The 14,770-nt window shown below is 32.0% G+C and overlaps 1 protein-coding gene across 1 annotated transcript in view; it reads right to left on the reverse strand.

Moving 5' to 3' along the window:
- Nucleotides 1–14,770, reverse strand: part of LOC107445175 (uncharacterized) — an 82,904-nt gene that overhangs the window by 59,186 nt on the left and 8,948 nt on the right. The window contains exons 2-6 of the mRNA XM_071181030.1: nucleotides 11,004–11,145; nucleotides 7,672–7,814; nucleotides 5,493–5,617; nucleotides 1,423–1,583; nucleotides 211–309 (exon numbers count right to left, since the gene is read on the reverse strand). Coding sequence (XP_071037131.1) covers nucleotides 211–309; nucleotides 1,423–1,583; nucleotides 5,493–5,617; nucleotides 7,672–7,814; nucleotides 11,004–11,145 — 670 coding nt within the window. The remainder of the gene's footprint in view (nucleotides 1–210; nucleotides 310–1,422; nucleotides 1,584–5,492; nucleotides 5,618–7,671; nucleotides 7,815–11,003; nucleotides 11,146–14,770) is intronic.

A 14,770-nucleotide genomic window follows, 5' to 3' on the forward strand; every position in this document is an offset into this window, starting at 1 on the left:
AATTCTAATCTTGAGGAAAAAAATCTTTCAAGATCACCCAACCTGTTCCCTATTCTCAACTTAAACATAACATCCGTGAAAGGACTCAATGACACACTTTCTGAGATTCGTTATGATTCAAGAAAGCTTATTATTTGCTATCGGTTATCCAATCATAATACTAAAAATATATTATTAGTGAAAAGGGAGTAAGCAAAAATACAGTCTTACCCTTTTATTTGTAGGTCCATAACCTCCTCTTGCTTTCCACTTTTCTAAATAATCAATGCAATTTGTGTCGTATGGATAAGGAAGCAAATTCTTCTCAATCTAAATATATATAAGTTATTCTTAACGGTACAGTATAAAAATGTATAACAAATATGAACTTTGTGATGAAAGCATATTTTTACCATTGTCAGTACATGGTATAAACATGATTTTAAGATATTGGGGCATTTTATAATGTGGAAGAGGAAAGTTTAAAGAAGTATGTCAAATTTGTGATCTAGACCAGGGGTTTCCAACTTACATGAGGCCGGGGGCCGCAATTAAAAGCACCTGTCAAATGGCGGGCCCCAACTTTATCAAAATTTTATATAGGACTCTTTTATGTTTGAAGGAACATTAAATATTGCTGTCAGATTTTTATCACAGTTTTTTTAATACTAAAAAACAAAATAACATGCATTAAAAATAATGCTTGTTACGTATCATTTTGAATCTTCTCTTCAACTTGTTACGAAATCTGGCAATCTTGTTACGAAAATATTTTAAATCATTCTTGAAAAATTTCCCGTTCATGTAAGTTCATTTGAATCCGCTACTCGTTTTATAGATTTCGTTTCATGTTTTATTCGGTTTTCTCTTTATATTTTATTTTACATTTTAATTCATAACAGCGTTTTCTGCTGTTATGGATTAAAATTTACGCTACTTTGTGCGAAACAAAAAAAATTTAATGATAAACAAACGAAAAAAATAATATTTCAAACGTCACTTCAGCAACGATAAAATATCATTTTTGAATGATTTTCCTTTCACAATTTCAGGACCGCAGTACAGAAGATTTTGGATTTATGAGAGAAATATATACATACAAACTCTTCCTTGAATCAATATAGACAGTATTTGTAATTCTATATTGCAATTGAAAGCTGAGGTTGAAAAGCATATTTCAGCTAGTCCAGCATCGGAACAAAAGTAAATAAATAAATAAAGATTAAAAAAATTTTGCGGTTCTTTGAAGGAATATATTTTTGAAACTGTATAAGAATAACTCCTCACACAATCAATTTAAAATTCAATATGACTATAAAGTTTATCCTGTTTGTTTGTGGTGCAAGGAGTGACATATTGTTTATGCTTGCTTGAAAAATAATGAAAGGTAATTATATCAAACTCTTATTTATGCATTTAAGATAATGAAATATTTTTAATTACTTTTTTCAAGTGAAACGAGTAATGTTTTCCTATCTCCATTGAAAATCCTTGTTCATAGGGATCTACTATTTGTCGAGAATGGTGGAAGGATATCTGTGCTTTAGATTGATAGATAAATGGAGGATATCCTCTTGGATCAAGATCCAAAGAAAAGACAAAACCTGAAAATTTATAAATGTTTATTTTAACAACAATTAAAAATAGCAGTTAACAAATTCGTATGCTACAATCAACTACCGAATCAGGTCTTTTAGGTTAAGTAATACTATGTATAATTTTTTTGTTGTTGCAATTTCGCTTCGATGGTAGCTGTGAGAGAGGCCTTTCTGGCTCTTCAAACTTCTGCTTCAAATATGGGCCTTACCATCAATGAAGATTAAACTAAATTTATGGAAACTCCATCCGCAACTGTAAATCATGATCCTTTATTCATAAATGGTTACACCTTTGAAAAGGTTAATGAATTCAAATACCTTGGAACAATGATCAATGACTAAAACAGCATAAAAACAGAAGTAGACAACAGAATTAAAATGGCAACCAAGTGTTTCTCTGGACTAAGAAAGCAATTAAGATCAAGCCTAATCAGTCGAAAGACTAAAATTAAAATTTATAAGACTCTTATTCTGCCAGTATTGCTCTATGCAAATGAAACATGGTCACAGAATGCAGACACTCAGCGTACTCTTGGTGTTTTTGAAAGGAAAATCCTTAGAAATATTTTTGGCCCAGTACAGGAAAGAGGCTGTTGGCGAATCAGATACAACTTTGAATTATATAGACTCTACGGACAGCCACAGATAGTGCAGGCCATCCGAAGCAATAGATTAAGATGGCTTGGCCATATCTGGAGAGGTCCAGAAAATAATGCAGTCCGAATCGCCACCTTTAAAAATCCTTCGGGATCTCGGGCTAAATGAGGACCTCCAACTAGATGACTAGATGACACTGCTAAAATCTAAATGCATTAAAGATAAACAACTGGAAAACAGTCCCCATGGACAGGAAGCGCTGGAGGCTACGTGTGGTGGAAGCAGCCAAGGCATGTAAGGGGGTGTCGAAGAAGGTGCTGAAGAAGAAGAAGAAGGATATGATATTTTGTCAATATGTTAATTGTATGAAATGGATATGACAAATAACACTGGGGGACAATTTTGTTTTTGCTGTTACATGAGATTTTTTTAAAATAGATCTAAGATACTTTAATCACTGATTTCAAATTTTAATTGCTTTCTCTCACCAAGCTAGAAATTTATTAAAATGTCATTTTTAGTTTCCTTAAAATGTCATTTTTAATTTTTTTGTTGAAATGTACATGTTTAAAAACTTTATCTATAGCAGAGGGTAGCATAAATGTTGCGACAAACTACTAGGCTAGTTAGAGCAAATCAACATAATTAAAATTGCATAGGAACCAATGTATGGGAATCGCATAGGATGCCCAGTAAATAGTCATGTGTGGCTTCCTTAGTATTAGCTGTTTTCTGGTCATAGGTTTCCCGTGATGATGTGCCCTAATTCCCCTAAAAGCTTGTCACAACATTAACGTGACCTCCTGTTTGATATAAAGTTTTTGGACTTGTACATCTCTGCAAAAAAAAAGACCAAAAATGTCATTAACAAATTTGTAGTTTTATGATCAAAACTAGTTTCAGATTTGCAATTATATCTAAATTAAGCAAGAACAAGCATCTGTGTAAATGCAACAAAAAATTAGTTCCTCAGTGTAATCGACTGTACAAAAAAATGGTAATGACTATGTGACATCGAGTCACAAGCTTAAATCCGGATCGTACTCATGTATCGTCCCTAATAGCTTTTTCGTAATTTGTTCAGTTCCCCTCGTGCATTTCTCTCTCCCTCCGGTTCTCAGAAAACACCTGTTTTCCAGGTGGTGTCGCTATCCTTTGAAGTACACGTCCTGATCGTAATCATATATCGTCCCTAATAGCTTTTTTGTAATTTGTTCAGTTCCCCTCGTACATTTCTCTCTCCTTCCGATTCTCAGAAAACACCTATTTCCCAGGTGGTGTCGCTATTTTGGAAGTACACGTCCTGATCGTAATCATATATCGTCCCTAATAACTTTTTTGTAATTTGATCAGTTCCCCTCGTACATTTCTCTCTCCCTCCGATTCTCAGAAAACACCTGTTTCCCAGGTGGTGTCGTTATCCTTTGAAGTACTCGTGAAGATGCTATTCGAGAAGATGCTTTCGAGACCATGACGTTTAGTTATTTTAGAAAACCCTTCGATTTTAATTTCAATGAGTGTGAGAACACTACAACTTTCACTGATAATTTCAGGTTTACTATAAATATCCCGGAGTTCCAGCCCTCGCTGCATTCGAGTTTAACATCTTCATCAACTTGCGGTCTCCCAAGAGTGGAGTAATTTTTTATTTTTTATTTCCTCTTGGAGGTTGGATTTTTTTGAAAGGCGTCACAGGCTGCGCCATTGTGTTGGCATCTTTCAAAGTTGTAATTTTTGCTCACCTTTATACAACTACTCAATAGACTCAATATGATACGTTTTTACTGAATTTAACTGCATTTGAAGAATGGCATCACCTTTTTATTTCTCTGATTAAAGAGGATTTTAAATACTTCCAATATCCAAATCCAATACCGCAAAAATGGATGTTGGTTTTTTTCCGATATCGGAGATTTCAGTGATCGTCCATTAGCGAATATGGCTGTTGGAGACAGCGATCCCAGAGTTTGAGTCTGATTTGTAAGTCCTTGCTGATAGACCTTTTGCCTCTTCAAGTTCATCAAAATAATCTATCTTGTTTGTTTGAAAAATCATTAATTGTTAATTTTAGTTTTTAGAACCCAGCATTACCGGCATGGACTACATTGTTGCTTTTTAAGGTGTATCAGGGCATGAAAATTCATTTCTAAAGTAATAGCCAAACTAAAAAAATTTCACGCAATCATTTTTCCTAAATATAGTTTTAATGATAAAGCGTTCGGAAAAGGGAACACGTGTCGCCTTCTAAATACTCTTTTGCCGCAATATTTTTTTGAATATTGCTGTCCTCCCTGAAAAGATTATAGAAATAAAGAAGCAAATAAAAATAGAGCTTCCTGATTTCCTAAATAAATTTCCAATTATAGCCTTCAGCTGTTTGAATTCGTTTCCAAACAGGCAGAGTTCATATAAGCGTGGAAGTGATTATTGACCAAGTATGTCCTCTTGGAGTTAATACAGTACCTCGTCATCCTTTGGGGCAGATATTTCCCCTTAAGCAACGTCAGCAACAGAACAGATACTAAAATACCTTATGATATTTTCAAGCGAAGCAACAAACTCGCTCGGGGTCGGGATCAATTTATAGAAATTCTGAGCAAATGATCAATTGACGCAATCTTTAAAGAGTTTTTGTAAACTGTTTTTAGTCTATTGTGATAGCTAAAGCCTCTTTCACAGGAAGATATGATCAAATAGCGTAGAAATATTGTAATCTGAAGCATATTTAGAATTTTCACTGAACATTCTACACTGTTTAACTTATCCAGCATCTGAATGTTTAAAAAGTAAACATGAACTTTGCTCATTCTCCCAATTCATCGCATTTGCTTTTTCATTAAAGAAATTTAGGTTTAAATACTTGGAGAGCTTATTTATCTCCTCTATCCCAAATTCAAGAATTGTATTTGAGTTTTTCTCTTATTTTGAAGGCCAATTCAAGGTGTCAAAACGTACAGAGATGTTTACATAGATTGCAATTTTTATGCGATGCACATGTTTGAATACATATTAATAAAAATATTTTTCTCCCCCTTAAAGTGCAAGTCTTAAAAGTCATGAGCAATTCGCTTCTTTATTCATGACTTAAAATATTGAATTAAAAGTTTATATCTATCGTTGATAAACAAGCTGAGTGACTGACTGTTGCGCGTGAGAAATTCAGTTAGAATTGTCAGAACAAAGAAGCTGGTTAGAAAACATATCTTTGTTTCTGAAAACGCTTTACTCAAAAGTTGTATTTATTATAAACCGTACTCAGAGTTCCAGAAAACTGATGTCATCTAATATGTTTTTCCATTTAACTCTTGAATTACTTACTAGCTCCGCCATATGCAGTTTCTGAGCTGTTGTCTGGCTTTCCAATCATGGAATTGAAAGTAAAACAGGAACTGACAATTGGAGACTCGGTTTTTGGGATAAACATTGAACGTGTAAAGCAGTTCCTAAAGAGTAATATAATTAATTAATGCTTGCAAAAATTTAATTTTTCTCATTCAGCTTTCAATTATTATTCTTATGACTTTAGTAATAAAGTAACTTAAGTGTAAAGACTAGGTAAATAAACACTAATATACTAAAACTTTATTTTTTTAAAAAAGGAAAGTATTCTCTGAACAGCCGTTGTGGGCCAAGGGGTATAATGATAAAAAAATATATCTTAATAAAGAAATAATAAAAATAATCTTAATAATAGAAATATAGCCTAATGAAAAAATGTATAATGATAAAAAATTGTATCTTATTACAAATTTCAAAGGGACATTTGTCATTTCAGAAATTAAGTTTAAAGCGAAGTTTCTAACACGGTCGTTAGTTCATTCGCAATTATGATTTATTATTTTTGTTTTTATTTTTTTATCGCATTAGAAGTTAATTGTTTTAATCAATGATCTTAGTTCCGTAATCTTTCCGTAACTGAGTGAAAACAATAACACGATTCAAAACCAGTACGGCATTTTGTTAACTTTCGCTTTATTCCCGTTTTTATATTCTGTTTTAGAGACGATCTGTACACACGATTTAATTTCTTGGATTTATTCATTAATAATTTCTAGTTTCGATGCATTTAAATTTGCACGTAAATTTGCAATTCATAAGATTTTTCTGTAATCTATAAATTTTAAATGCCTCTAAAACATTCGAAATTCTAAGGAGCTATAAATTCCATAGAATATAACTATTATCCTGACGCAAATAAAGCTCATGATTTCAATGTTTTGAGTATTATTTTTAGATTTTATGTCTTCAATAAGATATAAATGGATTCATAAATTGAATCGTAAACAGTACAACTAGTGTAATAATTTTTTCTGCTTTTAGCTTAGACGCAAAAACCCTTGTTTCTATACTGATGCCGCTATTTCCTCGTGTAGGTTTATAAAAACATCATTTGATGCTTATTTTCGCTGCTAGATGGCACTAGATGAGTCAGGAAATTTTTTTTCTCATGCTTTTTTTTTCCTTCCTCCCGCGTATTTGTGAATTTGCATGCTTTTTGTTTTTCGTTCGCGATGTAAGCATTTATTAAAGATATAAATTTGCCGAGTGTCAGCGGCGTTATATGTGGGAATAACAAACGAAAATATTTTGATTATGAAGACAGTGATTCAGATTCGAAGTATTCCATAAATCTGGGCTTTTCTTTTATTTTTCTGTTTTATTACAAAATTTCTGTAACATTTTTCGAGACAAAATATTTAAAAATAATATTCGTCTGAAGATTAAAATATTGTATTAATATTTTTTATTTATAAAAACTTCCCGCTGAAATAAACAGGCGCCGTAATACAAGTTTTTGGAAACGTAAAAGCTATCACAATTCTTGTATTATTTTAAAACAACTGATGGAGATGTGAATTGTAACATATGCAGTTAAAGAAAAAATTTAAAAAATTGCCGGAAAGTATAAAAACTTTGCCGTTGCGGAGGGTTAACTAACTACAGTTTGTTGGAAATACTCGATTTAAAATTTCTAAGCACAAAACGGTTTCTTTACCATTATTTTATTTTTATTTCTATCCGTTTTCAAAGAAGTCTCGTCTTTTATCGTCACCGGTTATCAACGTGTTGTTCATGTGAAGAGAGTTTTGTGCATGTGAAACATGTTGAGTGCATTTTAACATTTTTAAGAAGCATTATTTTCTTTGTAAGTAGAATAGGCGTCTCAATTCTACCAGATTTCCCCACTTTTCACAATTTTTCCCTCTCCGTTGCCGTGTTTTCCCCAAATCTTGCTTTTTTCCCCAGAAACTATGGTAAAAAGGAGGAGATAAGTATGGAGAGTAAGGAAATTGCATAATCTTGAGACACCTATTCTATTAAGAAAAAATATTGAATTTTATCAATCTTGTAGGTTTTTAATGTTATCCCTTCAGGTTTTAAGGAGTATTTTATCCTAAAAAGGATAATCTTTGCAGTTAATGTTTGATGCAATAGTAAACTGCAGTCTAATATTTAAAAAATGATTTTGGTTATAAAAAAACAGAAATTTGTGAACCTGCATCTTTCTTCCTCAAAAAAATCTATAAATGGTAATTCCAAATTACAGGTGTAGAAAAAATGGCTTTTTTCTTGGAGAAACGGGGTGAAGTTTTTAAAACCCATGGAATACAGCTCTTCATATACTGACTTTGAAGGATACTTGAAAAGAAAGAAAGAAAAGATTAGAACACTGAATAATTGGGAACGTTGAAAATATTTCAGGTGAATATCTATAAGTAGTTCGTCGGCCACTTTTTAAGCTCTATGTTTCAGACTCATGGAAATATATCATAGAATTAGGAGCATCAAGAAATATTTTAAAAGTAAACCCCTGAGAAAGGGTGCCTGCCTATAATTGCTGGTATAAGAACACGTTTTATTGTTTTCGTCAAATTCTTAATTTGGACCGGCAGCAACAATACTTGTTTTATGTGGGTGTTCTCTAATAATTTTGTACTTAGTCGCAAACTTGCTAAGTTCCAATTTTAATTCAGTACAAATTATATATTCTCCTGATTCGGATTTCGTAATATCAGTATATGAGGTTTTTCGTAAAAATGCAATTCTTCTAGCTTCACACAGAGGAACAGGGCTATTTCGATCAGTTTTGCATAATGTACGAGTGCTGGATAATCTCGATGATTTGGGGTATGGGGGGTCATTGCAATTTCGGCAAATATAGGTCACTAATGCATGAGTTTAGATGTTCGGAGAGACGGCGTACACTGTTTCCGCACCTAAATGATTGTTTACAGTATTTGTCAAGGTGCCCAAAACCCAAACAATTATTGTATACTGTCCTGAAAAGTTTTTTGATTCATAATATTCGTTCCAAGGGAGAGTTTTCACCGGGATGACTGTCCTAGGGATGCTAAATAAGATTGCTGAGGTTGGTTTTCCCCGATTCAATAACCGGCGGATTTCGATAGCCCGAACTCAATTTTCAATGTTGAATTCGTTGCTAATGCCCAGTACTGCTGCTTCGATAAGAAAATTTCTGAGAATAAACTTGGATGAAATTAGTTTCAGAAGAAATTTTGCTGATACTGGAACATCTAATATTTCCTTGATGTCTAAAAGGTACTATGCTGTTTCCAGGTCCTTACAATGGGTTAATAAGGCTCCATTGTTTGGAAGCGTATAATTGTTATTCTTTTGGTCACTGCAGAAACTATTAAATCTGCTTTGAGCCGCACTGGAGAGGTCTGTGGAAGAGTATAAGGTTTTTCTTTGGGTTCAATGATGAACCAAAACTCTGTTGAGCCATTATTTTCGATATGAGCAAAAATATTTTCTATTGGCTCATTGGAGGTCTGTGGGGAATCTAAGAGGTTGGACATTCTGGAAGGGGATCCCTCAAAAAGTAAAAAAGTCAAGAAAGCTTATCTGTATCTTGGTAATCAAAAAAGGAGAGAATCGCTATCAATCTAGTAACAAGTAATCCGTGGGTGCCTACTGATATAAAATAAAGTTGTTATCTTGCTTAAAGTCAACACTCCGACTAGAAGAATTGTTCCAATAAAATAAAATTACATTGGCAGATTATCCTAAAGGCGTCTCCAGTAAAAAAAATGTCGTCTCAATCTTCAAAATTAATAAATCCAAAACTTCAAAATTTAAGAAAAAAAATAAAAAATTAAAACTTCTTTGAGGGATGACGTTTTCAGTCAAGATTCAGATGATTGTCAGTGTCAATGCCCGCCATCAATTCTAGAATACTAAACATGACAGAATGCCTAACTGTCTCTTAATCCGCCATCATTGATAGTTCTTTGATTTATGGTAATAGCGAACACATTGTAGCTATTATTAATAATAAATTTTCCTTAGTCTTAAAAAATTTCATCAAGCATTTTCTATCTTAAACTATAAAAAATTTTCATGTAAAAAATTCCAGATTTTGCTTGGAGTTTTCTTGGAAAAAATAAAGGAAAAAAAATTTCTGTTGATTTTTCCTGATGAAATCTACTGTTGTCTGGTTCATTTTAAGAGTTTTAAGAGCTTTTGAGCGTAAAAAAGTTTTGCTTCAATATTTTTTTAAAAATTAAATTTAGCATTTGACAACGAAGAAAAAAAATTTAATTTTTTGAGACTTATACCCTTTTTATAGCTCAAAACTTGAGCTTAAGTCTCTCCTCTAAGAATCTCTGCTGAGCTTTACATATCGATGAAAAAAAGCACTTAGATGGCTAAATGATTTCAAACCTGTTTAGAGGATGTTTCACTTAACCTCAATGACAAGTTAATCGCCATTCTTTATCGCCAAATTTAGAAATGATAGAAAGTATTTTAAGTTATTCACAAATAGAAAAATTAATTTATTGAAATTTAAACCAATTAAAAATTTTCAGTTGAATTATTCTGACACTTAATCCGTTTCTTGTTTTGTAGCTTAGTTTGTGCCTAACTTTACATGTATTTTTCTACATGTAAAACGGGTTTGAGCGTTGCTGTTCATATTATTTTCAGAAATTTCAATGTTTTTATTGCGTTGCTCTCAACCGTAGACAAAAAATAAATAAAAAATTTCGTTTAAAGTGGCAATTGATATTTTCCTATTGTAATTCCTTTTATTATACTGCAAAGTTTAGTTCCCCCTCATAGAAAATAATATCAATTTCGATGACATGGAAAGTTTAACATGAAAAGTTAAGCAGAATATACATACTTCCTGGAGTTTCTTTCTTTTTGGCTCTTCCTCTTGACAATTAAGTTCGGCCGAGAGTTTTTTTAAGAGGATGCTATGCCATGGGAGAAAGTTTGAAGGCAAGTCCTGCATCACCTCGATTTTTATTTTAAAATTCAGAGAAAGTTGAGTTCGGGGAAAAATCTATAGCAAACCAATTTCTAAAAGCTGACTGAAATGCTTTTAAAATAAATATGAATATTTGAACAAATTATTGCAGAATTGCTTTTCCTCTTCCTAATCCTGAATAATGCTGACATGATTTGTTTATTACATTTTAATATTTTAAAATCTATTTTTTCAGCATTCAAAACTACAAGGTTTAATATTATTTACATGAACTCATTGTTGCTATACTTTAAATTTTAATTTACTTCTGTAGGTGTAAAGGATTTTGCAGCGAAAGTTTTTTTTTCTCCACTGTATATCATTCATTTGAGTATTTCTCTTCTAAGTTGCCACGTGTATATTACGGTATATATTACGTATATTACGTGTATATTACGGTATACGTGTATATTGCTGCTATAATATTTACGGAAACTGGATTTCAAGTTTATTTTGAAATAAAGCAAAATTGGAATAAAATTAAAAGGAATGGTATTTATGTTTCCAAAAAAAATATATCATGTATCTTTTGAAACGGAAGTTTTGATACTTACAGCACGATTGTCTGTCAGTTCACCATCTCTGCAATATCTTCGAGAAAAACATTCACATAAATTCCGGTATTCCTTAACTTCAGACAATAAATGACATCTTTCAATAAATCTCGCATCGTCACAAATGGATGATGAGTTAAATCTGAAAATCAAACAAATATAATTTATTATAATTTTATCTTTTGATCTCAGGAAAGTGAGGAATAATAGAAACTGGTATCTCTAAGCAATCGCCGTGCCTGTATAAAAACTCATTAAATATTATCTCCGAAAAACAGAATTTTTTTTTTAATTCGTTAGAGCGAAGGCTTTCAAGCTATTTAAGACAGTTAAACAGCAAAACGCATGGAATGTTAGTAACCAATAACCGGGCACGTTCTTAATTTGCAGTCTTTCTCAGAGAAACATTAATTGTGCACAATAAATACAGGAATGCGGGTCAGCATGAAATATCAAACAATGACTTTAAATTGTATGAATATTAATAACGAAGTGATGATATTTTTTTAAATTATTTTGTATTAATTTAAGTCAAAATAAGATAAATATATTATATTTAGCATTTTTATAATTTATGGTGACGAAATACCGGCATGAAACACCGGTGTATTTTTCTGCGTTTAATGGTTAAGTCTTCCAAACATGGCTCACTTCCAAACAATACTTTTTTCAAATTTGCATTCATTTGTAGTTATATAGATCTAAGAGTAACAGTTATTTATGATTGAAATTTCCTTAATTTACAAAATCATTTATTGATAAATTTGAATGAAAAAAAATTTCCTTTTTTTTTTGGATTCTATATTTAATACAAATATAATTCCGATAACCAAAAAAAAAAATTTCAGGAAAATTTGACTGTTTATAGTAATTAAAAAAAAGTAAAATGTAATTCAGCTTGTAATTAGAGCTCCAGAAACAATAAACATAAAAGGGATACCGGTTTTTGCATCAAAGAGCTAAGAAATGAATAAATAATAAAGTATAAAATATTAATAGAAAAAAGTCATGCACTAACTTGCAAAAATATTCACGATTAAAAACAAAAGACGAATAAACAGATTGATTTATTTAAAATATTGCAAAATTTTTGCTCAAATGCTATTTTCTTTTCAGCACGAACAAATTTTTGACGTTTATTACAGATTTCTGCCTATTTAATCGAACTTTGAGGGAATACTAGGATGGTTTTTATTAACTGAGGGAATAAAATTTCCTCGAATGTTTCACAGCACCCCCTAAAAAATTGACAGCATACATCATGGCATCCCTTTTATTATAAAACTAATAAGGTCAGTGTGCTTAAAGGCAACACGATTTCTTATAAGTTTGTAACATTTACGTCAAACTGATCTTTTATTTTTCAGCCAAAAATGGCTGAAGTATTAAGACATCAGCTATAAACAAATTTTTATTGCAGAAATTGAATTATCGTCAGCAACCTAAGCAAAGATGTTTTACTGTAGAATTTAAGGAATTTTTGTCGAATTTAAGGTGCACTCAAAGTACCTAAATGCGACAGTGCATTTTTGTAACGTTTTTATTCAACCTCTTTTGTGTCTGTAACAATAAAATCTTGCTATCAAAATTGCAAATACTCTCCGACTAGTAAGATTGCTCCATTTCGGTGACAATACAAGTTTAATTTGTTTCATCATAAATGCAATCATCATTTGTCGCCATTTAATCGCAAATTTAGTTTATCGTATATCAAATTTCCGAGCAATTTAAATCTAACTTGAGTACTTAAAATCCAACTAAAGTTCTGAACAGGATAGCTATGCAAGTTCCTGTCTATTTTTTTTTTTACTGTTACTTAAGGAATTCGTCACGATATTATCACCGAAAGGAATTTATCGCTATCTAAAATTACAACCACTTTAAAATTAGCTAGAACTCTACAATTTTAATTGCAACTTTATGTAGAATAACAAGTTACAATCATTTTCTAATCGTTAAAAAGAGAATTTATCGTCATTATATCGAAATATTGAGTTAATTGTCAATGAAAATTCCGAACATTTAAGTCTAGCTAGAGTACTTAAAATACAACTGAGAAGGTTTTGTCCTGGATGATTTTATAATTTCTAAGTGTACAATACCTGTATGTACAATTTATACACCTGTATCCATGCATATTCTATGTACATACAATATATTTATGTACGCAAGTAGGTACAATACATGTTGAAACGTACATATTACGTACACGTATATATGTACAGTGCGAAAGAAAGGATCCACCCTGGGAAAAGTCAATAACTTTTAAACTAATGATCGGATCTTCAATTTCTAGTTCTCAATTTTAATGGTTTGAGGGAGTGACCTCTATTATGCTTCTTAACAAGAGCAGACGATATATAAAGTTACGAAATCATATACAAAAACGTACTTTCTCTGAGTAAACATATCTTTCTTTTACGGATTCAGCTTTCTGAACCCCAAGATATTGGGGGTAGCCGCAGTCTGGGAAGTATGGTCCCCATAGTTTATTCAGGAGAGCGGTTCAAAGTTTGGACTCCCTTAGCGTAAGTTTTACTTTTTGTATTTCCCCCTATCTCGAAAACTTTTAAGCTCATTGAAAAATTTTGTACACAATTATAAAATTATTTTATCCAAAGGTAATTCCATACAAAATATCACTTTCAGTGAATATTTATATTTTTTTTAATAATAGGCGAAAAAAGTTTGAATTTTAAGATAATACGTTTTTTTACATCATTTTCAGGAATGTAATTTTAAAGTGCAAAATACAAAATTAGAACGAAATCGGTCAAATAGTTCCTGGGAAATCGAACTTTAAAAAGCTACATTTTATTCTTGTGGCAATGACATCAATAGATAAACAATCTTAACAAAGTTGTTCACTCATTCACAAGTTTATTAACATTATCAATGTTTTGTCTCATGGAAACATTTCAGTTCCTCTTCGTTGCAGTTAGGCGCGTGCGTTGGAGTGAGTATTTGACAGACCATGATGGTCTCATAAATTGAGTATTTAATCCATACAGCTGCAGTTGGCTTCTCATTAGCAAGCAAGACCTAATCAATAATGATCATTTAATATAGAAATCAGCAAACCATATGCTTTCTTCTAATTTACGATCTCGGGTTTTTGATTATGGCTTGGGCTCTTTTTTCAAAAACTGCTTTAATTTTTACTCAGAAAATATGGCTTCTATTCACTTACGCCACTTTGGGAAATTAGTGCCACAAAAGAAGACAACACCGAACATCAGCTGCCATTGAAAGAAATAAAAAGCCTGGAGCAATAATGTAGGTAGGTACTTTATTTACGTCGCACTACAGCAGCACAATGGGCTATTGGTGACGGTCTGGGAAACATCCCTGAGGATGATCCGAAAACTTGTCATCGCAATTTTTATCCCGAGGGGCCCTATTACCAGCTTCACGGAATCTAATTCCGATCGAAATGAAGCTCTCGTGACGTCATAAATCCATGAATGTCAGTTAGGCCGTACTACGAACTCTTGATTCCGCTCGGAGCTAAATTCCAGTGCGAAATAATTACGAATCCCTTTCCGGCAGGTTTAAGAGCAAGCGAAATCTAAATTTCGATAAGAGATTTTTTTTTTATTTTAGTGATCAAAATGGCGCTGTTTTCCGTCATACAGCTAGCTATTGCTGAAGAGAGTGATCGAAACACTATTAAGAGAAAGATCTATCGGCTTAAAAGATTTTGGGTATTCCAATATCCCGACAACAAAATTTAGAAATTAATTTAGATTGGAAATTAGTTTTTTTTT

This window comes from Parasteatoda tepidariorum, chromosome 5, assembly GCF_043381705.1.
Source record: "Parasteatoda tepidariorum isolate YZ-2023 chromosome 5, CAS_Ptep_4.0, whole genome shotgun sequence".
NCBI classification, from domain to species: Eukaryota; Metazoa; Arthropoda; class Arachnida; order Araneae; family Theridiidae; genus Parasteatoda; species Parasteatoda tepidariorum.